We start from the raw sequence: 26,798 nt of genomic DNA, 5'->3' as shown, positions 1-26,798 counted from the left end.
GTCGTGCACTTTTGGATTTTCCAAACTTTTATTAATTATTAAAAATTTTACATGTCGAATGCGAGACTCGAACACTGTACCCGACGCACAAGAGCCCTATACCATACCACGACGCTACGCCGATGATGAGCGACCTCTGGCCTCAAGATACTTTATAAGCCCGACACTTCGGCAAACATTCGGTTACCGTTGCAACGGTCGAGTTAGGAATTACGATATTATACCTAAGTGAGGACTTGCTACAGACTTACCTGGTCCAGTTTCATTTTGATAGGCCAAGCGTCAGAATACCTTTAGTTACTATTCGGTAAGCTTTTGGTTACCGTTATCTCGTATCAGTTTGGCAATTCATGGCGTACCGAACTTAGGCATTACCACAGTTTTGCCTTAATGGGCCCGAGCTTGGTGAATCGAACTTTGGTAAGCCTCTTTGGTTGCCGTTATTTCATAACAGTTTGGCAATCCATGACATACCGAACTTAGGCATTTCCACAGTTTTGCATAAAGAAGCTCGATCGTGGTATGCCAAGTTTCGGTAAATCTTTGGTTACCGTTATTTCATAACAGTTTGGCAATCCATGAAATGCCGAACTTAGGCATTGCTACAGGTTTTCCGAAGTTAGCCCGAACTTGGTGAACCAAACTTCGGTAAGCCTTTGGTTACCGTTGTTTCGTACTAATTAGGCAATCCATTATATGCCGAACTGAGGCAGTGCCAAACTATTATGAGATTACATCGAATGTGGAATTCTTTTGGCATACCAATGTTCGGCTTACCTAATTTAAAACAAATAAGATCCGAATTGGGCTAGCCTAAGTTCGGAAAGCCAACTTCGCCCCGAACTGATTTTTCGGCATGCCTCACTGAAATTCTAGTCGAGTCATTCCATATGAAATCGTCTCAAAAAAAAAAAAATTGTTGCCGTCTCATTTTAGATTTTGGTGTAACTTTGAGAAACTCTTCTCTAGGGTCCCAAAGAACAAAATTTACACGAGTTTGATTTTTACAAGCGCGTGTTTTCGCCTATTTAAATAAAGACTTTTAAAAATCGATATTTTTAAGGCTTATTAACTTTTACTGTGAAATTTTTCTGTTTGAAGCTATCTGCATGATCAAGATGGAATTCACAGTGGGAAAGATTGTAGTTTAAGGAAAAATGAAGATAATTGGCTCGGACGAGTCCTTTAAATATAAGCAGCGTGCTGAAAATGAGTGTTTTTTAGTCATTTTTCGTGAATTTCAATCAACTCTAGCGTCTTAACTGTTGAGAATTAAAAACTCGTGCTCCGCGGGAATTAAGTATATATATCATAGACAAAATTCAGCCACAAGTTGACTTGAGCTGCCCACTCTTCATAGAAGAAAACTTTGCTCGAAGTTTTGAAATTAAAAAAAATTCCAATTTTCAGGTTATGAAGCGAGCTTGTTGACTGCGCGATAAAAATCTGATACTCACAGAATCTATTGTTCTTACCTCCAACTTTAAACGACTACATCACTTGTTTTATTATTTTCATTTTTAGTGCATGTGCGAACCGTTTTTTTTATAGCAAAAATCAACTCAATTTTTTTTTTTTTTTTTTTTTTAAATAACTGGTAGTTTTTATCTCAATTTTTTGTCTATAAAAATTCTGTCTTCACAACAGAATTTTTATATATTTTCATGCATGCGTATAGAGATAAGCTTATTTTCAATATTTGACTGCATTGCATTGAAAAGTAAGTGAGAATAGACGTAAATTCAAACGAAAAATTAGAAATATTATTAATTATTAACAATATAAGTATACTCGAGAAGTAAATTCGAGTTCACAAGTATCAATTAAATTACTAATAACTTAATCTCTGTCACTTTCCAATTTATATATTTTTTTGTGATTCGTTGCCGTCGATTGGAAAAGTAAGCAAAATGGAAAAGTAAACAAACTTCTTAGATTATCGGTCTCAAATTTCATGCATCAGCTTAACGCTATTGTTTCACTCACTCTTCGTTTGTCGCGTGCTTTCCCCGACCAAGTTAGGTTGCATGGTAGTAATTAAGCGGGAGAGCAGCGACATTTGGCCGTGGCGGATTTTTGAAGAACTTTAACTCTTTGTCTATAAAAGCTCAATTGTCATTGTTTCAGAGAGCGTTCTTTTGTTCAGTTCGGTAATGAATGTGTATAAACACAAGAGAACGGCGGTTTTTCCTTGCCCGCGAACTGGGCTGTGTTCTCGTTATGGTGGGAGTAGGACAAATATACGTGCGTGTATAGCTCTTTTGAGCCCAGGAAACGGCCTCTTCGGAGGTAGGCGAAAGCCTCACCATATATTCTTCTTCTTCAGTTCGGTTGTTTTAGTAAGTTGATGTGTATTGTGATTTCTCAATTCTTAAAAAAAGTAATGGAGTGTTCGATTGGTTTATTGTTGAAAGAAGATTGCCATAAATTAACGTTTTCACGATCATCAGAGTTGATCGATCAAAATAATCTGAATGAACATGAGAAATACTTATTAACTAAACGAATTCAGGCAGTATCTTTCACAGATATCTGTACCTATCATTATAAAAAATATGTGACTTATTATTTTTCTTTGTTTGGAAAAAAATGTTGTGATCCATCAAGTGCTCATAAAAAACCTATTCTTAAGTCCTTGCGGGAAATAACTGTAGAGTTTTGTGAAGCAAATGAGAATCTTAACCTTATACCAGGCCGAGCACTTTGTTCACGTTGTATGGAAAATTTACGAAAAACCGAAACAAATGAAAATTATGATGATATTACCGATACATTATCGCGAAATTTTGATGATCTTGGGGTATCTTTTGATCCTAAGTACGAAGTTTTAGATTCACTTAATAAAATTTGTTCAATCGTAGAAGAGTCACCAATCCCACCTATCCAAAAATTAAGTATATCAAAAAGAAAACGAAAAATTGATGAAAAAGTAAATCAAATATCAAGTAAAATACGAAAAAAATTAGAAGCTACTTTTGATGTTGTGGAACATGAAAATAATAAAAAAGACAATGATCATATTTGTTATAATGCAGACTATTTAGAGTTAATCGATGAATTGAAAATGAAATTTAAAGCATCTACAACGTTTGACGAGAAATATGAAATTTTAAGTTTATTACCGAAAAAGTGGACAATTTCTAAAATACAGTCAGAATTTGAATGTAGTGAATATCTTGTAAAAAAAGCTAAAACACTGAGGGCACAATATGGAGTATTAGCGAAGGCTCCAAAAAAAGAAAGTGGACGTCAGTTGAAAACAAAAATTGTTGAAGCTGTTATAAAATTTTTCGAAGATGATGATATTAGTAGATTGATGCCAGGTCAAAGAGATTGTGTAACTGTACGCGATAAGAATAACGGAAAGTCTAAAGAACAAAAACGTTTAATCTTATTTAATTTGAAAGAAGCCTATGAAAAATTCAAGCAAATTCATCCAAACTTAGCCATAGGATTCTCGGCGTTTGCTTCACTTCGACCGAAGAACTGTGTTTTGGCTGGGGCTAGTGGTACACATTCAGTATGTGTTTGTTTGATCCATCAAAATATGAAGTTAATGTTAATGGCGTGTAAAACTAAGCTTACCTATAAAGAATTACTGAAAAAGATAGTTTGTAATGATAGCAGTGAACAATGTATGTTATATAGCTGTAAAGAATGTCCAGGCACTGATGTTATTGATTCCGATATATGTAATGAATGTGAATTCTCATCTGAAATTAATTTTAAGCAATGGGTTTCTATTGATCGCTGCAATTTATTAACTGTAGTTAAGAATGTCGATGAATTTAGAGATGATTTGAAAATACAATTGACAACTTTAAAACCTCATCATTTTATTTCAAAAAAACAATCCGAGTATTTGAGATACCTGAAAGAAAATTTAAAAGACAATTCAGAGTGTATAGCATTAGTTGATTTCTCAGAAAATTATGCATTCATGGTACAAGATGAAGTACAATCGTTTCATTGGACAAATAATCAAGCTACTCTACATCCCTTTGTAATTTATTTTAAAGAAGACGGTTTACTTAAGACAAAAACTTTATGTGTGATTAGTGATTATCTTACTCACAATACAGTATCGTTTTTTGCATTTCAAAAAATTTTTCTCGATTACATTAAAAACAGTTATCCAGAGTTTAAAAAAATTTATTACTTCAGTGATAAAGCAGCCGCTAAATACAAAAATAAAAATAATTTTATAAATAAATGTCGTCATGAAGCGGATTTTGGATTAAAAGCAGAGTGGCATTCCTTTGCCACTTCTCATGGTAAAGTCCATGCGATGGAGCAGGTGGTACGATCAAAGGACCGTAAGAAGAGCAAGCTTGCAACGATCTACCGATGACCATATTTTAACTCAATCGCAATGCACGACTTTTGTTCTAATCAAATTTCTGGTATAAAATTTTTTGTATCAAGCCAGGATGTAGAAGCTGCTGAGACATTTTTATCTGAAAGATTTATAAATATAAATACAATAAAAAATATGAGATCATATCATAGCTTTATACCAATTTCTCAAAATCAATTACAAGCGCGGAAGTATTCAGCTTCCGATAATTTTGATATTGTTAATATTGTAAAACCAAACCGTAAACGGTTGAATAAAAAATAATGTTCTAGTTGAAAAATTGTTCACAGTTACTGTCATTTTCGATAATAATTACTTCTAAAGACAATTTTACACCCCAAATATCCATAACTTTATTGAGACTAGAAAAATTTTAGATATTTATAGTTGTTTCTGATGGTAAGTAATTTTAATCCATTTGTAAAAACGTCCAGATTTTTGCTGTAAGAAAAACGGCTCGCACATGCACTAAAAATGAAAATAACAAAACAAGTGATGTAGTCCTTTAAAGTTGAAGGTAAGAACAATAGATTCTGTGAGTATCAGATTTTTATCGCGCAGTCAACAAGCTCGTTTCATAACCTGAAAATTGGAATTTTTTTTAATTTCAAAACTTCGAGCAAAGTTTTCTTCTATGAAGAGTGGGCAGCTCAAGTCAACTTGTGGCTGAATTTTTGTCTATGATATATATACTTAATTCCCGCGGAGCACGAGTTTTTAATTCTCAACAGTTAAGACGCTAGAGTTGATTGAAATTCACGAAAAATGACTAAAAAACACTCATTTTCAGCACGCTGCTTATATTTAAAGGACTCGTCCGAGCCAATTATCTTCATTTACCCTTAAACTACTATCTTTCCCACTGTAAATTCCATCTTGATCATGCAGATAGCTTCAAACAGAAAAATTTCACAGTAAAAGTTAATAAGCCTTAAAAATATCGATTTTTAAAAGTCTTTATTTAAATAGGCGAAAACAAGCGCTTGTAAAAATCAAACTTGTGTAAATTTTGTTCTTTGGGACCCTAGAGAAGAGTTTCTCAAAGTTACACCAAAATCTAAAATGAGTCGACTTTGCTGATTAGACAATTTTAGATGGAATGACTCAGTCGGGTTAAAGAGGCCTCCACATAGGTCATAATTTTATAAGTATCTGTAAAGGAATGAGTATTTATGTAACAAAGTACTGTACGAGGGTCAAAGTGAAGTGATTTTAAGAATTTCTTCGAAGCGTATAAAATCTGACATATGTCATTAAATATTACATAAAGAGTACCCAAGAAGAAATGAGAGAGGCAAAACGGATGTCCCCGAGAAAAACTTAAGCTTTCTGAAACTTATTGAATACATTTAACGTTATATCAATAGTATTTACTAGTATACTGATAATAAAAGTAATTTTTTCCAAAAATGTTTGCATATCGTAGATAAAAAAAAATTAGGAAAACGGTTGACCCTGAAGGCCATCCCTGCAACTTCCCGCTAATTCCATACCTAGATGCTTAAAATTGCACTTATGCCGTTTTTGAGCGCTCTTCGAGCTCAAAAATACAGTTTATGTGTTGTTTTGAGCTTTCCGAGCTCAAACAGATAACATTTCTATGCTTTTGAGCTCTTCGAGCTTAGAAGTCTAATAAAAGTTTGATAAAACACTATTTTTTGAGTTTTCAAACAGCAATAACTTTTGAATGAATGAACCGATTTTCACGCAGTTGGCGGCATTCGACGCAGTTTTTTAAGTTTCATGAAGAATCTTTAAGTTCGAATTGATCGAACTAGAAATTTCGGAGTAATTCCGAAAAAAACACTTTTTTGGATTTTCTTTCCTGCACGATATCTCTCGAATGAATCAATCGATTTTGACCGGATTACCGGTGATCGACGTGGTTTTTCGAGGTTAAGAGCTGATTAGTTTTTGAAGTTGATCGATAAAGCCATTCGAAAGTTATTCCAAAAAAATCACTTTTGAAAAAAATTTTTTTTTACAGTTTTTTTCAGATTTCTCGAAATCTATCAGTCCGAATCGGTCTAAATTATCTAAATATATCCAAAATCTAAGTTTGGACAAGCTCTTTCGAATGGCGCCAACCGCTATCGAATCGGTCAAGCCATTCAAAAGTTATAAGAGGTTTACATACTTACACACACACACACACACACACACACACACACACACACACACACACACACACACACACACACACACACACACACACGTACATACGCACATACATACATACATACATACATACATACATACATACAGACATAGTGACACCCTCGCGGGGATAGTCAGGGAAGCTTCCTGTGACCTTCAAACGTCGAGATCTGATGAAAACTGGATTTTTGTAAAACGGGGTAAAACCAATAACTTCCTGATTTTTGAAAATCTGAGATTTTCTTAGCGGGAAGTTAAAAATAATTTTATTTTACTAAAATCAATCTAACTAAATTAAGGAAAAAATACCAATGATGCAATGATAAATATATGAGGAGACTATCGCTAAATATAACAAATTTTGAATATTACATTTACCCTGATTTTATCAAAAATAATAATCGTTATATAATTCTGTTACTCTCATTTTGTGTTTAAGGTTAAAAACTCTTTTTCTCCTAAATGTGAGGAATTCTCCATTCCTTAACTCACCGAGCTCGTAAATTTTCAAAGCTGAGGGTTATCCTTTTTGCCTCCTCGGGGGGTTCGTGAACCGAAAGACGACTGAAAAAGCATCAAAGATCGAGAATCCCCATGGCGCATCTTGGTATATCCAACGCAGCAACAGGCGGCCTCCTTCGAATCCCCGTGAGCACATGTACTACCACCATCCGCCGTCGACATGATTCTAAATATGCGCATTCGATGTGAATATGCACACTTAAGAGGGCAATTTATGTTCCAATAAACGATTTGTATATTTAACCAGAACACGTACAAAAAAATTTATCCATCAGATAGATTATTTGCTATATAAATATACTACTTTCTATTTTATTTTGACGTCAATTGATTAAATGGACTTACTTTATTAACTTTATTTTTCTCTAAGTAATTAAAAACTTATATTTGACCGACCAATTAGTACCTCAGTCAAACAGAGTCCTGTAATAGGACTGTAATGTTATAGCTGAATAATAGAGATTCTTTATTCGTTCATTTAAAAAAGATAAGTCTTTTGATTATTAATATATCTTGATGTATTTGAATTTATAAATCCGCTTTTTACATATGATAGGATTTGATTAATGTTGATCATTTGATATAATAAATTAATGTAATTTGAAGATTTATGATTCACGATAATTTATCTTGTTTAGTGTAAAACCGATTATGATATTCTTCTCAAATAAATAAAATAATAAAACAAAAATACTTTTATGGACACCAATATTTTTTCGTCTCTTTTTTAATTTTAGAAAAAACGCAAGCAAATAGTATTTAACAACTCTTTTTCGCTTATTACCTTAAAAACAAAAAACTATTAGAGACCGCTTAAAAAAAAAAGTTCAAATTCCGAAAACTGGCAAAAATAAATTTTTTTTCCTAAATTTTAAGTTTTTTTGACTATAGTTAATTAATAAATTTAACATTTCACAAAATTGGTTGAGGTAATATTGGTAGTTTCACAAAGTAAAATGTAAAATACATATAATATGCATATAATTTATAATAAGAGCCTTGCTTGAACTAACGAAGTATTTAACTTAGACAATATCGCATTGGCGGGAGAGAGACAGAGTACGTTGAGAGTTTCATTCTTCTTGGTACGCCTTTCCATTTTCGTTATGTATACCTATAGTTACCATGTACATGATCATGATTCCCACACTCCATAACGAGGGTTATTAAATTTGTTTTTCATGCATAATTTTCATAATCTAATGTACATAAGCTTTGATTTCTAATATCAGAGATCAGAATGATACAATTTACGATTCGAATCATGCATACATGTCAATTAAGCTGTGAATTTTACCGATTAGATTTTTACATTAGATTCATCAATCTATATATATAAAATCGGATGTTGGTATATATGACATCGATAAACTCAGAAACTATTTAACCGATCATTATAAAAATTGGTAGGTATATGTATTTTTCCCCGGAGAAGGTTTTTATGCTATGTCCATTGATGTAACTCGCCACCAGGCGGCGCTGTAAAGTATTGACTTCCGCCCCGTTCAACCGATTGTCATAAAAATTGATATGACCATGTATTTTTCCACGGAGAAAATGAATATGCTATGCCCATTGATGTCACTCACCACTAGGTAGTGCTGTAAAGTACCGATTTTCGTATCGTTTAACCGATTGTCATGAAAATTAGTATGTAGATGTATTCTTTCATGGAGAAAACGATTATGCTATCCCCATTGACGCAAATCGCCACCAAGTAGCACTGCAATGTATAGACTAAAAAATAAAGTCTATTCAAAAATTTAACTAACTAACTTCACATCTGTCATCTGTCAACAAACATAAAATAATCACACGAATGAATAATATCAATAATGTGAAATACTTGATGATGTTAAGGTAGTATTTGGATCTGTTTATTCTAAAATTTCATTAACATCAGGTAGAATATAAGTTAATTTAATTACAAGTTCGTAATCAGAATTAAGAATTCAAAAAAAATGATCTCTTCTTTGTTTTTATTAATAAAATTTTCAGATTATTCACATTTACAACGCTCGAGCTTTGCTTTGTACTTTTACCGCTGATATTGAGATAAGTCCGATATGCTTATATATAAATAACAAAGTAGATATTGTATTAATCGACATGTACATCAGTGTAGGTGAGAATTTTCTCCCGCAAGAGAAAAGAGTGGAAGAGAATGAAGATGAAGATAAAGACTAAAGTGAGATTTAGCCCAGCGAAGCGGGCTGGGTTCGCTAGTATATGATAGAATTTATTGTTATTTTAACAGAAATGAAACAATAACTAATAACAAATGCAGTAGCAGTACAATGATTATAATCATTACTACATTACCAACATTATTATTGTTGTACTTCAATTTTATTTTATTTTATTCAATTTTATTTTATTATTACCTGAGAATGACTGTCTGATAAACAAAATTTTGATGTTTCGAAATATCTTCAAATTTCACTCTTAATAACTGCTATTTGGATTACAATTATCACCCTTAACAGAAAAATAAAAATTAGGAAAACGGTTGACCCTGAACGCCATCCCTGCAACTTCCCGCTCAATTCGTACCTAAGCTCTTAAAATTGCATGTATGATGTTTTTGAGCTCTTTGAGCTCAAAAATACAATTTATGTGTTATTTTGAGCTCTCTAAGCTCAAAGAGATAGCTTTCCTCTGCTTTTGAGCTCTTCAAGCTCAAAAATCTTATCAAAGTTCGATAAAACACGATTTTTTTAATTTTCAAATTGCTATAACTTTTGAATGAATTAACCGATTTGCACGCGGTTAGCGGCAACCGATGTAGTTTTTTGAGCTCTATAAATAATTTTGGACAAAAAAAATTGACTTAATGAAAAATTTCGGAGTTATTACAAAAAAACACTTTTTTCGATTTTTTTCGATAACGATATCTCACGAACGTATCAACCGATTCTGACGCTTTTGGTGGCGATCGATGTGGGTTTTCAAAGTTAAGAGCTGATTAGTTTTTGAGGTCGATCGGTTCAGCCAATTCGGAGATATTTGAAAAAAATAAAAAAAAAAAAAACAACTTTTTTTTCACTTTTTTTGTAATTTCTCGAAATCTACTGATCCGAATCGGTTCCAACTTACAGGAAATCTAAGTTTGGCGAAGACCTTTCGAATGACACCAACTGCGATCAAATCGTTCAAGCCGTTCTAAGTTATAAGAGGTTTACACACACACACACACACACACACACACACACACACACACACACACACACACACACACACACACACACACACACACACACACACACACACACAGACGTACGGACATCATCGTAAAAATAGTCAGGGAAACTTCTTAGGGCTTCAAAACGTCGAGATCTGTTGAAACCTCGATTTTTGCAGAACGGGGTGAAAACAATAACTTCCCGATTTTTCGAAAATCTTCGATTTTCTTAGCGGGAAGTTAAAAATCTAAGTATGTAGTAACAAACAAGAAAAATAATTATTAACTAATCATACAGTAATTGATTTCTCTTCATGTATATTCTTACTATTAATTATTAAAATTAATTAACTCTGCACTAACTTTGATAGTGCTTACACAGAAAAAAAAATGTTCTTGAATCAAGTATATAATTTTGAAGAACTTAATATTCTTGATTTGAGTAGAAAAATTCTTGATTTAAGGAAATTTTACTTGACTCAAGAATTTTCCTCTTGAATATCGGTCTGATAGTCATAATTACACAGCCTCCAGATCAAAACCGTTCATTTAGTCAGACATCTTGCTAAACTCTTAAGTTTTTTTATTAAATAGCCTGCAGTTAATACCAATGAGCAATTTGGTTACTCAGATTCTGAATATTAATGAGTAGTGTAGAAAGTTTTAATGCAATGGGTATAATTTCGATTTGAAATTAATCATCGCTTCGTACACAGAAAACAAAAATTGCTTGAACTGAGAAAATTGTCAAAAAGACCTATGTAGCTTTGAAGCATGAAAAATTTTTCTTACGATAAGAAAATTTTACATCAACTCAAGTAATTTTCTTTCTCCTAAATGTTTTACTGAGTCGAGTAAATTTGTTTTACAATAAAAATTTTTTTCATGTATAGAAGTAGCTAATTACTATTTTAATCAGTAATCATCAGGTAATTACTTATATTAACATTTTTAATATCGATGATATTTATGATTAGGAAGTAAGTAATTAGTATTTACATATCTGCAGTGGATCTTTCTTGTAATTATAATATCTCTATAATGTGACTTAGCTAATCAAATATTCAAACATAAAAATTTCAAGAAGTATGATACAGGCACCTTTACAAAAAAAGAGCGATAATTCCATTTAATATTCTAATCATTATAATACTTATCAAGCTAATTGATTATTTCACGATTTTTTGAGAGACGCAAAGTAACCAATGATTAATGACAATAAAATCTATCAAAGAAATGGACTGAGTGATCAATGTATGAACGTATAGAAGAAAAAACATTAAATTTATAGTAAATGTTGAAAATTGTACTCCAAATAATAATTTTTTGTTGACTACAAATAATATTACTCTAGTGACAAATTAACAAAATCCCAATCATAATGCTGTTCAGTTGCTGGTCACATTCTTTGCTTAGGTCATAAGTTTTCTATAAATAGATTTATTTTTCATGGCAGAAGTTGACAAGTAGTTCTATCGTTGGTCGAAGTTTCGTTATGTGATTATACTTATAAATACATGTATTAAATCAATTTTTCTAAATTGTATCGTACTTTTTTTGATTACATTCAAATAATGAACATATTGAATCTAAAAATTATATTATTGATATTAAACATCAAATTATGCTCTCGAAAATTAACTCTTGATATTTGACGACTTGATTAACATATTCATCCGTAGAGTAACTGATATTTTTTTCTTTCAGATTCAAAAATTAAAATGAAATAAAAAAAAAAATATAGTGGGACTTGTCTCTTAAAAATTATTTAAAATTTTTAACCGACTGCGTAGCTCATCTGTAAACCCACACACAAAAAAACAATCTCTTAAAAAAATAAAGAAAGAATAATTCTCTGTGATAAATTTTTTTATTAAAGTTATGAGCCAATCTATAGAGTAAATTAATAAATTATCATTTAATAATTAATTGCATGTATATTTAAAAATTTTTCTACAGTTTTTGAATAATTTACGTTGGCTAAGCCTGTATTATGCACGAAAACATGAACGATATTTTAAGGTATGATTAGAATACTTCATGAGAATGATCTTCATGAAAGCTAAAAAAAAATCTTAAGAGCGGCCTTGCAGACCATCCCTGAAACTTCCTGTACAAGCTTCCCGTACAAGCTTAAAACACTCAAAACATGTCGAGAGTTACGAGGTTTTGAGGTCATCAAGCTCAAAAACATAACAATTATATACTTTGTCGAGCTCAAAAATCTAGTAGTTGTATTGAAAGACCACTTTTTAAAAAACGTTAAGCTGCGATATCATCATTCACGTATCAAATGACTTTGATGTAGCTTGTAGCATCCAATACTGTTTTTCATTTTTTTTTAACACAATAAGATTACTCTTATCTCTCAAAAAACGATCCCACAAATAATTACGACAATGTGGATAAAAATACTCATTTTTTCGAAATTTTTCGACAACAATATCTCAGGACAGAATTAACCAATTTTCGTGCGAATTGTGAAAATCGACGTTGTTTTATAGGGTTAAGAGATTTTCAGATTTTAAAATTGATTAGTACAGCAATTTAAAATTTATCCCAAGAAAATATTTTTTTCGAAATTTTTTTTTTTGAATTTTTTCAAAATGTATTAGGCCAATTCAAAGTGATCTCATAATCATTGTGCAATATTTTAAAAAATACTGAACTGTTATCTTATTAGAGGAATTTTTACTGTAATATTGTTTTGAAATATTTCTGACGGAGAAATAATTCTCTTAACCCAAGTAAATTTTTGAGAACGACTGAAGTAATCTGAGCCGAAGCAACAATTTTTTGAGCTTAAGAAAATTTTAGTTTTTCCAAAACAAATACAGTCTTTTCAGATTTTTTGTTGAAAAATGAAAATTTATTATTTAGTCATGAATTATTTCTCTAGAAAGGTAAGGATAATTTCTATTTTGTAAGCACTGCGGGGACAGTTCCAAGGTGATTGTAGAATTTATGCTTGATTGCCTACTGAAACTGAACCCATATGAGCATAGTAATTATTACCATAATTTTATAGCCATATGACAAATGTACCAGTTTCATAATATGTGATAGAAATTTTCACATAGTTATGGGAACTTCGAGAAATTATTACAAATTAGAACGAATTACGTATACATTTTTAGCTTCATAAATGAGTTCTTTAATCTAAAAGGCATCCTAAAATAGCTCTGCAATTTCTTAAACACATGTAATCACCATATAATATTTTAGAATAATCAAATTTAAATACTCAGAAAATACTTCATTCAAGATTCTGTTTATAAAAAAGTGAACATACTTTACATACTTTTGTCGGCAAGAAAAATGTTTTTAAATAAATTGTGAAGGATATTGTTGTTTTTAAAAATAGCTTTAAATGTATATTAATAAAAATTTAAGGTCGTTAGTATAGCACTTCGTGGCGTTCATTATACAATTATATATTAAATATTGTTGTTCAAGAAGTTGTACTTTGATCATAATTAAAGACAACATTTTTTTTCTTCTTTGGTTGTTTTTAATTGAGTTTGTAAATTTTAATGTTTTTCAGAGAGTTTTTCCAAATTCTATTTTGATAATTTCGTTCTAACATTACAGCATTCATTATTTATGCTTTTATTGTTCAATCCTAATATTATATTCAAGTATTCCATGAAAAAGAGTTTTCGATTTAGTTTGAAGTATGCAAAATTTTTGAAATGTGTCAATATTATATCATGGCCATCGACGTTAGTCAGGTATTGTGAAATCCATGTAATTGCTGACAAATAACAAACCGAAAAGTCTTACATATTCTATATTGTTTGTTTTTCTAACCAATTCAAAGATAGAAGGGTATAGTGTATAACCTGAGTATTGTATATGTAGTGTCCTTGAAAATTGGTTCGAACGGGTATGAATAAATCAAAAATTTTTTTAAATGAATACTCACGGAAACAGTGTCCTTGAAATTTTTCGAGTGCATGAGTATAAATCTTTTACTTAAGCCATAATATCTTTAGCATTAGTCTCGTATTGTCGCAATTTACAAGAAAGTTAAACGTGGATTCTGTTGAATAGGAAACATATTATCTTGTACATTTTATCTTTATATCTCAACAATCTTATCCTTTTTGCGTAATAGATGAAAAAGAACAAAAGCACAACTGCTCTTTCTTCAGTCATTATTGTTAGAACTTGAATCGAAAATAATATAGTGTGCTTGTTAAATAAAACAAACGTTGGTTTTCTTTTCTTTTTTTTTTTCATTAGAGTAAAAAAACGTGAACACGAAATTCTATAAAAATTATTTTTCTATTATGTAGCAAAGAACTAATGACTTTACAACTCTAAAGATAATTTAGTTATTGTTGATATCAAGCATTTAAAAGTCAAATCTCAAACAATAAAGTATTGCCGAGTACGAGAATACTCTAGTATAAAGGCTATCTTGGTTTCGTTGCGAGTGATGATGAAGAAGGGAAAAGTTAACCGCTACCCCTCTCCTTGTCTCACAATACGACCTGATTTATGGCCTGAACACATATATAGAGTTACATACGATATCATAATACCATTAATTCTTCGTCAAATTCCCCGCTGACTGAATCATACCGGTCCAGCGCAGTAAATCACGTTAGGACTAATGCACATGCTGGCCGCGTGCAGATCGGATTGAATGAAATGAGAAGTGTTTCTTGTCTTCTTATCTGTTTATATAAGTAAGAAAGGGCCTGGGCACAAGAACAAGAGGCAGGTGAATTCGTTTGCTCTGTGAATATTATCCGACGGTAACAGTAGTTAGATTATCTACATTAAATTACAGTTTTTAAAGGGCAAGCGTATTATAACAACATTAAAAGTATTATTTATTTACATTCTGATTTACTTTTGTCAATTACTTTTATAAAAAAAAAAAAAAAAAAATAAATTTTCATTAAAGTGATTTGAAAGGTGTATTATTATTATAAGTTGATTCTTGTTTGTGAATGATTTAGTTATTTCTTTGAAGGGATTTACTTTCTAGTTTTTTTTATTATGTGTGATACTTATTTATTATCTATTTCAGAGGGTTCTCTAATCTAAGCCTACCGTGTTTCTCCCTACTCTTTATTTCAAGTTTATGTACATATCTTATGTTATTCTCACTATGATTGATAATTAAATTTTTCATCGTCATTAAAGTTTTTCTATTTTTTGTTACTTGATATAACTTGTTTCTGCTAAAAAAATAAGTTATTTTTTTTTTTTTTTTACTACTTTATAAAGAGAATTTTTTGCAATTGAATTACTTTTAAGATATATATATATAAATTAAATTAATAACATTGGTGAAGATACGTTAACGATCTAAAAATAAAAATACTACTATGAATAATCCGCAAATATCTACACGCGAAGAATAATTAAAAGCTAAAGAGATATTTTGTTTAATTATTAAAAAAAAAAAAAAAAAAAAAAAATGATTTTAAAAATAAATATATCAAAATTTTTTTTCGAAGTAATAATAGTTTTGACTCAATAATTATTTAAATAAAGAGTAAAAGTGATAAATTATTTTAATTACCTGTATTTTCACTAATGTCCTTTGATTTTATTTTAAAGGTTTAGTTGTTTAATTAATTAATATAATTATTCATATTTTAATTATTGGTTTCATTCTCATAACAGTCTAAAAACATCAAAAGTAGATTTAGACTAATTAAGATGTTATGATTTTCATTACAGGTTCGAGAATCAATTCTTCAATAATAGCTATTCACAAAGTATGATAAAATCAGCTGTACATTAATAAAATCACTATCTAATAATTTATGTACAAAAAAATATTCCCAGAATCAAAATGATAAGAACGCTAAATATTAAATCTTAATTACTTTGAATGAATAGCTATAAAAAGATTCTTACAAATAATAAAAAAAATACTCTGTATCTTTTCAAAGGCTAATTCTCTAATTTATTTTCAACGAATTCGTCAGAGCCTAATTTTACGATGTTATACAGAGAATAATACAATTTCAAGGGTCTTCAGAGTATTTATCACCTCTATTTATGATATTTTTATTATAAATATTGCCATTAATAAATGTTATAAGTATGGATTAATTTTGATTACATTAAAGAAAGATTATATTTAGAATTTATGTCGTTTACTATTAGATATATTAAATTTTTAGCTTAACTAAAAAGAACTTTTCATCAATGAATATAGATGATAGAATAAAGTCCTTCTGCAAAATGCAGCTCTAAGTTTATGAAAAATTGTTTTTACAACTGTAAATAAAGACTTGTGAATAGTTCAATAATATAAATCAATTTCTATTGTAGTAATATCATTCAAAAGTTTAACGATAAAGTTATCAATTCTGAGTAAATGAATTTCACGTCATAGAAATGTGTTATATTTTATGAGGGAATCGAAGATAATAGAAAAAAATAAAAATATATCGTCTTTGTGGAAAAAAATAAAAAAAAAAAAAACAAAAACATAAAGACTATGTATTGTAAGTTATATTTTTATTTTGAATTATGAATCAATCGTACTCCTAATGAAAACTCAAGAATGGCAACCTCTCATGAGATCTCTGACCTTTCAGGCTACTCGGAGTGCTTCAAAAGGCGATAATAGCCTCTGGACCCTTCTATCAAGCTTTACCATTCTGTTAAGTCGTGATTCTTTAAAACTCTCTCACAGTTGAACACCTCTTAAGTTGGCTTCATCTTATCGACATTGCTTAAATCTCTTAACAGATAAGAATGTATAAAATGTTCTACTTACTTTGTCCGATGTGAACCCTCTTCATCCACGGATATATTTGAGGTGGATTACTGTTATTTGAGTTCCCTTTATTAGATGAGTTATTCCCAGTACTAGAAGTACTTGATGTGGAGGAAGCTGGTGATGATGCTGAAGATGCTGTTGTAAGAGAGGTGCTACCTTCGGCGACACCTCTCGAACTCCCACTTGGAGGTGAAGAGGCAGACGCGGCAACCGATGGTCGTGAAGAATTTCCAGATGGTGATGTAATTGTGGTACTAGATTTACTGGTGCCAGCCAGTGGCGTAGGGCTATTTCGTGATGTTGATGTAGTAAGATCCTGAGGGGAAGCAACGCTTGTCGAAGAAGTTGAATCAGCGTATTTACAACTTGAAGTTGAAGGTGCTGATGAGGGTGTTACGCCTTGTAGAAGCGGTGCAGTTGGATCTGAGTGAATTTGTGACTGAGAATGATGCTGCGAGTGATGTGATTGTTGAGCGTGCAAGCTATGTTGAGAAGCCGTTGCATTTAACCTTGGCTGAGGTTGAAGTTGCGTGTAGTCAATCATCCCCGTAGGTGCTGGGTGTTGCAATCCTGCTGCTGGTGTTGCATAAGGATGCTGAGGATAGTGCTGCTGTGGTGAATAGCATGGAGTTGGATAACCAGTTGTTGCAGCATTAGGATTATAATAATCATTACCGGCGGGAGATGCAGCTTGCAGAGCCTCACTCGGAGAATTCGGTGTCGGACGTGGCTGCTGTTGCTGAGGTTGTTGGCCTCCATAACAGGCTGCTAAAGAATTAACGAATTGATAAGAACTCATTGTTAGTTCAACAAGTCAACCCCTTGCACTATTCGTAATTTTGTTAGGAAAACAATTACTGCTTGCGATATCATGCAAGTGTTTCCCCAATTCCTTCACTTTACTATATTCACAACATTGGTACAGTTTTTCAAGTAATAAATAAATTATCAATCATTTTCAAACAACCGACTGCTTCATTTAACTAAAAAATACTATCTATCAACTTTACTTAAAATCACGGTTTGACAACAGCATATCACTTAAATTCCGATACCTGTATTTGTTGATGATTTAATGGATCTTACAATAGTGCTAAACGTCTTTCATCAATTAGAAGTCATGATATAAACAAATGGATGATTTATTATCACAATAATGATTCAATAATGAATGATGAAAAAGATCACACTAACTAATAGAGAGGTAAGCAACCGCTACAAGAGCTGAGTTACTTTACGAGCGCCACGTGGGTCGGGACTATAAAACTGTCTTCCGCTTCTTTACGACCTTACCGGGTACAATTACCCACGGGGAACTCGCGAGACCTGACACGTTATTGTTACTACTGCCTGGCGTGAATGCAGACTCTGCTCCATTGAGAAATAGATGGAAGATCACCTTCATTTGATGGTTTTCTCTTTAAACATGTAAGTTAATTTTTTCTAAACTTGCATTGTTACATTATTCTAACGATCACAAGCAATAATAATAACTATTCAAAACAAAACAATACATTAAATGATTAATTTAATTTCACTACACAAATCCGAATATTTTATTATTTGTATGATTCAAATAGTTTTATTAATTCAAAATATTTAAAACAGTGCACTTTCGTAATACCGTAGACTATTACCAAACGAATAAAATAAACATTGGAGGTTGATCAACACTACAGTTTGTATCGAGACCAAGTGACGGCGTACAATTTAAGACTGGCTCGAGTTACCGTCTCACTTTAAGTGTAGCACCACACGCCTTCGGGTACAGTAAGAAAATAGAGGTATAGAGGCTGCCGAGACAAGCCTGCCCATGTGCTGCCTCTTTCGTGCAGTTGCGTGCGCGGAGGGAGGTGGTATCGTACTGAACCGCGATTCTCGTAGTCGGTGCGGTAGTTGTCACGTGCCCGCGCTGCGTGTCAGGAGAACGGACCAATCCCCGTCGTTCGTCAAACCTTGATTGGTCTCTCTCTTTCTCTATCTGCTGGATACTTCATCTCTCTCTTGCACTACTAACTCCGTCGGCGTTCCGAATTCTTTAACCCTGTTTTCTCGATCAGCAGTATTACCCGTCACAGAGACTACGAGTGAGGAGGAAAATACGGTGACCCGACAGGAAAGAGAGAATGTAAGTGAGTAAAGGGGATGAAGAATTTGAGAAATAGAGGGATGTTTTACTGACAAGGTAGTGGGGAAGTCGAAAAAGAGAAACTAAATAAAGTCCATCAAGGGGAGGGGGGGCTAATATAAGTTAAGGTAGAGACATACAACATATACTTGGTTGGGTGCTCTACTCGTTTTATCAACAGCAGAGAGGGTTTTTTTTACATTTTCTATCTTCTTCATACATCTCTCCCCTTTTTCCCTATATAAATATATATTAATTCTTCGTCTTTCCTTCAAGATATTCTCTATACATTATATACTAGCCTTTTGGACGTCACCAAAGAGTGAGCAGTTCTTCCGTCGCTGTTGTTAAACGCGGAGTAATGTGTGCGCACGCGTGTCTTCTTTTTATTTATTTCCGTGAACCCCCACGTACCACTCGTTGAAGAGTAATCAAAAGAACTAGTTGAATCATAAATAGATTGATAAGGATACCTAATCAAGATTATCTACCTCAAGGGGAACTGATTAAACCTTGATCTCTTGTAACTTTTATTTTTTCCAATCTTAGTATTAACATGCAAATTCTGATTATATTTCATTCGATATAGTATGTAGTAAAATAATAATTTTATGTAATGACATTGGGTATTTTATCAGAAAACAACAAACAAACAGGTTTCATGAAGGTAACAAACCAAAAGTATCAGAAAAAAGAAGGTAAAAGAGCAAAAAAAATAGAAGTAAAAAAAGCAAAGGGAAAAAGAAAGGACGCACATAAGTCAGTCAGGCGGTCGCGGCTGACAGTTTTATGAGAGTTTGATAGCCTCTTGGTTATTCTTTTTCTCTCTGTCTTTCTCATAAGCTAATAGATACTAAAAGAGTGGAATGAAAACAATGCAACAGAGAAAGTGAAAAGGGAAGAAGATTCTATCCGCAATCCGTAATCGCAAATGAGTGAGTAAGAGATAAATATACTCCACGTACACACTACCACTTCTTATAGTTCCATAAATTTAAACCTGTTGCCCTAGCTGTGGTATAGTAGAGAAAAGGTAATTGCGGATAGATGAGCCAAATAATGAATATACTCGACCATAAGAAATACTTTGTATGTTTACAAGAATTTTATTATTGACGTTTGAAAAAATTAAGCTGATATTCAAAAATCCAATTATGAATATTGTTTTTTTTTTTCCCTATATTTCAACTTAATAATTCGAACAAATTGTTACATTTATTTGATTAATAATATGAACGATTATTTTATTGATTAAAAAAAAAAAATAAATTGAGCAATTAACAAAATTTCAAGGAAAAAATTGAGTTAAGCTATCGTTTAAACATTGTCGACGACTTTTAAGCGGATGAAGGCGTCAATAAAAAGGCGTTAAAGGAGGCGGAGCACAGGTTACTTCTGCAAAAAATCTTTCCATTAATTAAAAAAATATTTTTCAATAGATATAAATTAATTAATAGTCATTTTATTTATCACTTATATTATATCTTGTTGGAATACACTTTTTTTATTCTATAATAAAATAATTTCTATTAACATACATAGTTGCTGATGATCCATCAACTGACAATCAATAAAACCACATTACCTATAAAAATAAAATTTATTTTGAAATAGTGATTTTTTATGGTTATCAAATAACGTGTGTGTAATTAATAAGTATTGAGAAAGAAAAAAAATTATTAAAACAACTGCTTACAAGATGTGGTAAACGCGGTTGTCCTGTTAAATTATAACGCACCCGCCTTCGTTTTCCCCTTCTCCGAAATATTATCCCACTACTCTTAAATTTACCCTTTCTCTTAAAAACTTAAAGAGCTCAGGATGAATCTGGCAATCTCTTATATTTCACATTCCAAGAGGAAGGTGTTCAGTGTTAGCAAACTCACAACAATAGAAAAACTGACCATCTTATTCTACCTCAGCTACACTATGTTGACTTATAAGTTATGTGTGTGCAGGAGTTATGGAGAGTATTCGTTTTTGTTTATGACTTCAATCAATTTACTTTCTGATTTATCTACTATCTTCATAATTTTTGGATTTTTTCACATAAATTAAGAACGATAAATCTATACATGAAGTTTAAGAAATATAAGTTCAAAAATATAAGTTTTATACAGTTTAAACTCTTCAAGCTATATACTTAAGGGTTAGCAAACAAAAAACCATATTTTACAAGTTTTTGATCCGCTGTAACTCATGAACAAATCGTTCGATTTTGATCTACTTAGCATTCAAGATAAAAGTGTTTTTTATCAATTGATCCAAAAAGGTATAACCGGTAGAAATTTTACATTAGTTACTTTGTCAAAAATCACAATAAGAGAAATATATTTGGTAAAAACTATAAAATGTTTTTTCCTGAGTTATTTCCGAATCAATGTTAAAATGTTACCCTTTTTTTTTCATAAAAAATTTAAGGAGATCTCCCAAAAATGTATACTCGTTGACGAACAATTCTTAAATTTCACCGGCACACAAAAAAAAAAAGTTATCTGTACACCGGGCGCCATCTATCTACGGGCATGTTTATCGACTCGCTGAATACGAATTTCAAGTCAGTTTAGGCCGTTTAGCCTTCAATTTTGAGTAAATTGCAAAAAACCCCAAAAAATAGCGAAAATTCGATTTGGCAAGAATAAAAATTTTGAGATCTAAGGCAAGCATAGTTTTCATGTATTTTGGTCTGTTAAATACTAATTTCGATCGCACTTTAATCATAAACCGTTTTAAATCTAAAAAAATTGTAAAAAATCATCAAAAATTGCAAAAATCGAAGAAAATTGAGATTATCTTGGTATAAAAAATTTTGCGGACCCGGATTGACGAAGATTTTCATGTAATTTAATCTGCTTGATCTTATTCTGCAATAAATTTGGCCCATAGCCCCCTCAAACATTCATAAAACTGCAAAAAACCGATAAAATAGCAGAAAATTGCTGCTGAAAAAATGGAAAAAAATCTTTTAAACACAATTAAATAAATTTCTTGTATTTTTTATTAAAAAAATACAAGATTAAAATCTGAAAATGCAAAAAAATTGTAAAATCTATGAAAATGACGTATAAACAGAATTAGAAGAATGATTTCCCCAACTTTTAAACTGTTTTCCGGTGGTATTGAACTCTTTTAATTTCAAATGATCTACGGAGTGGATTTCTCTTTCGTTTGTTATTTTTTTCTGGTATATCTCTTTTGAGTGTCCAGCAATAGTCTGCCATCATGTTTATATTCCAATTTCCTTGATACCTAGTCTCCATTTCACATATGTCTTGATGAAAACGTTCTCCTTGTTCTTCACTGTACTCCCCAAGATTCTCAGGGAAGTAGTCGATGTGAGAATCTAGGAAGTGTAATTTCAGATTCATTGAGCATTCTAAATTTTTGTAATTTATCACTAATTCTTCGACTATTGTCCTTAAATTTTCACTTTTATTATTTCCTAAGAAGTTATGACACACATTTTTTAAACTTACCCAAGCTGCTCTCTCCGTATCATTCATTTTACCTATAAAATTAGCATCTTGAAATAGAGTTCTAATTTAGGGTCCATTAAAAATTCCTTATTTTAATTCGGCATCACTTATCGCTGGAAACTTTTCTCTCAAGTACTGAAAACAATCACCATCCTTGTCCAGAGCTTTGACATATTGTTTTATGAGACCTAGTTTGATGTGAAGTGGCGGTAGCAGATAGTTTGAAGGCTGAATTAATGCTGTTCATATTACGTTATGAGTATCGACATTTAATTGCACTCTTGTAGGCCATTCTTTTTTCACATAGTGATTCTTTCTGTCTCTGCTATTCCACAAACATAGATAGCAAAGATATTTTGTGAATTCTGATTGTTGGCCTAAAAGAAGTGTTGCGATTTTGAGATCCCCGCAAATTTGCCATCGGTGTTCTGAATACTTGATCTTATCCAATACAATTCTCAAATTTTCATAGGTCTCTTTAAGCTTCATCGAATAGGCTATAGGAATTGGCGCTAATATGTTTCCAATGTGAAGCAAGACAGCTTTGAGACTTCTAGTTGATGAATCTATAAAGAGTCTCCACTCATCGTCTTTATAGATATTAGGTTTTAATTCATCAACCAAGCCTTTAACATTGGAACAGTACACCACCGAGTTCTCGTCGTCCTTTGTGAAAAATTTCCGGAACTCCTCTTCTCTATTCCGATAAAAGTAAGCCGTTACCTTTTTAGCTAACAAATTTTTATTTTTTAGTCTTGATGCCGGTAATTCAGCTCCATCCTTAGGCAAATTTAAATCTCGTATGAGATCATTTACTTCTTCTCGACTAAATGTTTCAGGGTCTTTCGTTTTCCCATCTGCCATGAAATCTTTATCTTCGGGATTCTAATCTTCAGAAATTTCTTCTTCCTCTTCTTCCTCCGTTGGCACTTCTTCTTTTTCTACTTCCATCTCTTCAAGAGCTTCGGTTTCATCCACAATAACTGTTTTCTGTGGCTTAACAGCTGATGAAACATTGGCGTACTGTATTTTACTTCTATTCGACAAAGTAAAACCATCAGGTTCAGTCATACAGAAGTAACAGTTATGCGAACTAGTTGGTGAAGTCCAGATCATGGGAATTGTAAATTTCAAGTTTTCTCTGTTTTTGGTTTTTTCCCATCGTGTCAACATAATATTACATCGACCACAAACAAAGTGTGGGACCAAGGCTGAATCCAAATTTGTAATTTGAATGCAAAAGCATTCTTCATAATTTCGTTTTAATCGATCTAAAAACGTTCTGCGGTTTTTTAACGGCTTGAACTCCCCACAAACGTAACAAAATAGATCATAACTCTTATTGTATGGATGGCAATTGCTTCTTGTAATAGTATACTTTCCAGTAGCCAAGTTTCCCACTACTGAAGAGCTGCAGTCGCTGGATGATGACGCCTGCGGGCCTGATTTCTCACCCTGACCAGACGCCGATACTGGGTTTCTAAATCCCTGCATCGTAAAGTACTCATCACTTGTACCTGCCATGACGGCACACACGCTGTTAACCCAGGGACTCTGCCAGATGGTTGCCTACCGTCACCCCGAGGAGGTGCCTTGGTTGCAAGTACAAGTGGTCATGCAATGAAATGAAGTCTGCACATCGAAGAAGTTGAAATCCCAATACGATGGCAAATTTTTACTAAATAAAGGAAAAGGTGGAAGAAGAAGTGTCCACGTCGTAGATCATTTGAGAATGAAACAGTACAATACCCTCGAAAAACCGTTAAAAATCCAATTTGTGTACATTCTTGGATCTTAATCTTGTATTTTAGAAATGAAAAATACAAGAAATTTATTTAATTGTGTTTAAAAGATTTTTTTCCATTTTTTCAGCAGCAATTTTCTGCTATTTTATCGGTTTTTTGCAGTTTTATGAATGTTTGAGGGGACTATAGGCCAAATTTCTTGCAGAATAAGATCAAGCAGATTAAATTACATAAAAATCTTCGTCAATCCAGATTCGCAAAATTTTTTGTACCAAGATAATCTCAATTTTCTTCGATTTTTGCAATTTTTAATGATTTTTTACATTACAATTTTTTTAGATTTAAAACGGTTTATGATTAAAGTACAATCGAAATTAGTATTTAACAGACCAAAATACATGAAAACTATGCTTGCCTTAGATCTCAAAATTTTTTTTCTTATTAAAAAAAAATCGAATTTTCGCTATTTTTGGGGTTTTTTTGCAATTTACCCAAAATTGAAGGCTGGACGGCCTAAACTGACTTGAAATTCGTATTCAGCGGGTCGAAAAACATGCCCGTAGATAGGTGGCGCCCAGTGTACAGACAACTTTTTTTTTTTTTGTGTGCTGGTGTAATTAAACCATCGATGATCACAGACCAGTGGATTTTATTTTCTCGACTGACCCTCAGTCAGCGTAGCCAAGGCCGCAAAATGCCCTTTTGACAGTACTTATATTATAAGTATTATACAATCGGATGGAATTGAGCGGGCCAATGAAGAAAAAAATAACATTCTAGCTTACTGACCGAGCATTAGCAAAAGTTTATCATTTGAGTTGATATTAAGTGGTTCTAATTTACTTTCCACGTGTAATATATTGAGATGGAGACCAAATGATGCTTAACATATAATAATTAGACTTATATTTTGTTCACGATACAAACATTTTGTTCACGATACTTCACAAACGAATCAACCGATTTTGATCGCGTTGACGGCGATCGACGCAGTTTTTTTAATCTTAAGATCTGATTAGTTTTTGGAATCGATTGATTCAGCAGATTAAAAGTTATTTTAAAATAAACAATTTTTTAAAAATTTTATTTTCGAGATTACCCAAAATCTTTTGGCCCGAATTACCTTGAATAGTATAAAATATCTAGAGGCAAAGAAACTCTTTCGATTGTCATCAATCCCGTTCGAATCGGTCAAGCCATTCAAAAGTTATGAGAGGTTTACATTCATATGTATGGTGATACGACAAAATCTCCTCTTTAAAATTTAATTTTAAATTATAATATTATCATCCCTGACAGTTGTGATGGTCTAAATATACATTATATTTCGTATAAATATACACAAAAACCATGATAAAAAGGCACAACGAGATTTTAATGCGTATTTTGGCGGGGAAATTTTGTCCGGGGAGCCCATGTAGGAACCGCCAGAGTTGAATGACGGGGCTATTCCGGGCCCAGTACTGGGAAACCAAGCTTGACGCACCGACATTGGCCTATGCTTAGGCCAAGACTGGGTAATCAGCCTTGGCCAACCCAATGATTACCCGAGCCTGGGCCAAGACTGGGCAACCAAGCCTCGGCCGGCCCAATGATTATCCGAGCCTGGACCAACACTGGTTTGCCATAGAATGGCCAAGGCAAGAGAACCCTGCGTTGGGCCAACACTGGTTCGCCCTAGAATGGCCAAGGCAAGAGAACCCAGCGTTGGGCCAAGACTGGTTCGCCATAGAATGACAGAGGCAAAAGAACCCAGTTTTGGGTCAAGACTGGGCAACTAAGCCTTGGCCAGTCCAATGATTACCCAAGCCTGGGCCAAGGTTGGGAAGCCTAGCCATGGCCGTTGAATAGCAACCCATACTTGAGCCAGAATTGAGTAGCCTAGCCTCGGCTATTCAATGGGAAATCCAAACTTAATTTATCATTAAGTAATAGAATTTTAAACAGTACATATTTATTGTTTAACGGATATTTGTAAGCAAATGCTGAAATTAAATATTTATTATTTAACCAAATAATTGCATATCGTCAAAATTGATATGGTTTTAAAAAAATTAAAATATAATATTTTACAGTTAAATTTTTTATATTGATAATTGTAAACAGTAAAATTTATAATATATTAAAAATATACAGAACAATGAAAAAAGTCTGAAGTAATATAAGAACTTGACTTTTGCATTTTTTTCAATTAATAAACATTTGTAAACAATAGTTAATTTTCATCAAAACACAATATTAAATAACATAAATTATATAAATAATAAACCGTCACACTTTTTCACCATGTAGATTTAGTTTATATGAATCATGAGATGTGAATCAACTGATTGGTCGTACGGCGTAGGGATTAGTTATCGGTCTGGCAAGCGCGCGTCTCGGGTTCGAATCTCGGTTAGGGCAAATGCTGTTTTCACTTTATTTCTATAATTAATAAAAGTTAGGTCTAAAAAAAGAGTCAAACAATCTAAACGCGTT

At 32.3% G+C, this 26,798-nt stretch overlaps 1 protein-coding gene across 1 annotated transcript in view; it reads right to left on the bottom strand.

Annotated features, from left to right (window-relative positions):
- LOC123263160 (homeotic protein Sex combs reduced) overlaps window positions 1–19,005 on the bottom strand; it is a 50,508-nt gene extending 31,503 nt beyond the window's left edge. The window contains exon 1 of the mRNA XM_044725711.1: window positions 16,969–19,005. Coding sequence (XP_044581646.1) covers window positions 16,969–17,770 — 802 coding nt within the window. The 5' untranslated portion in view covers window positions 17,771–19,005. The remainder of the gene's footprint in view (window positions 1–16,968) is intronic.
- Window positions 19,006–26,798: the final 7,793 nt, after the last annotated feature.

This window comes from Cotesia glomerata, linkage group LG1 (assembly GCF_020080835.1).
Source record: "Cotesia glomerata isolate CgM1 linkage group LG1, MPM_Cglom_v2.3, whole genome shotgun sequence".
NCBI classification, from domain to species: Eukaryota; Metazoa; Arthropoda; class Insecta; order Hymenoptera; family Braconidae; genus Cotesia; species Cotesia glomerata.
This window is presented reverse-complemented; position numbering and strand designations above follow the sequence as displayed.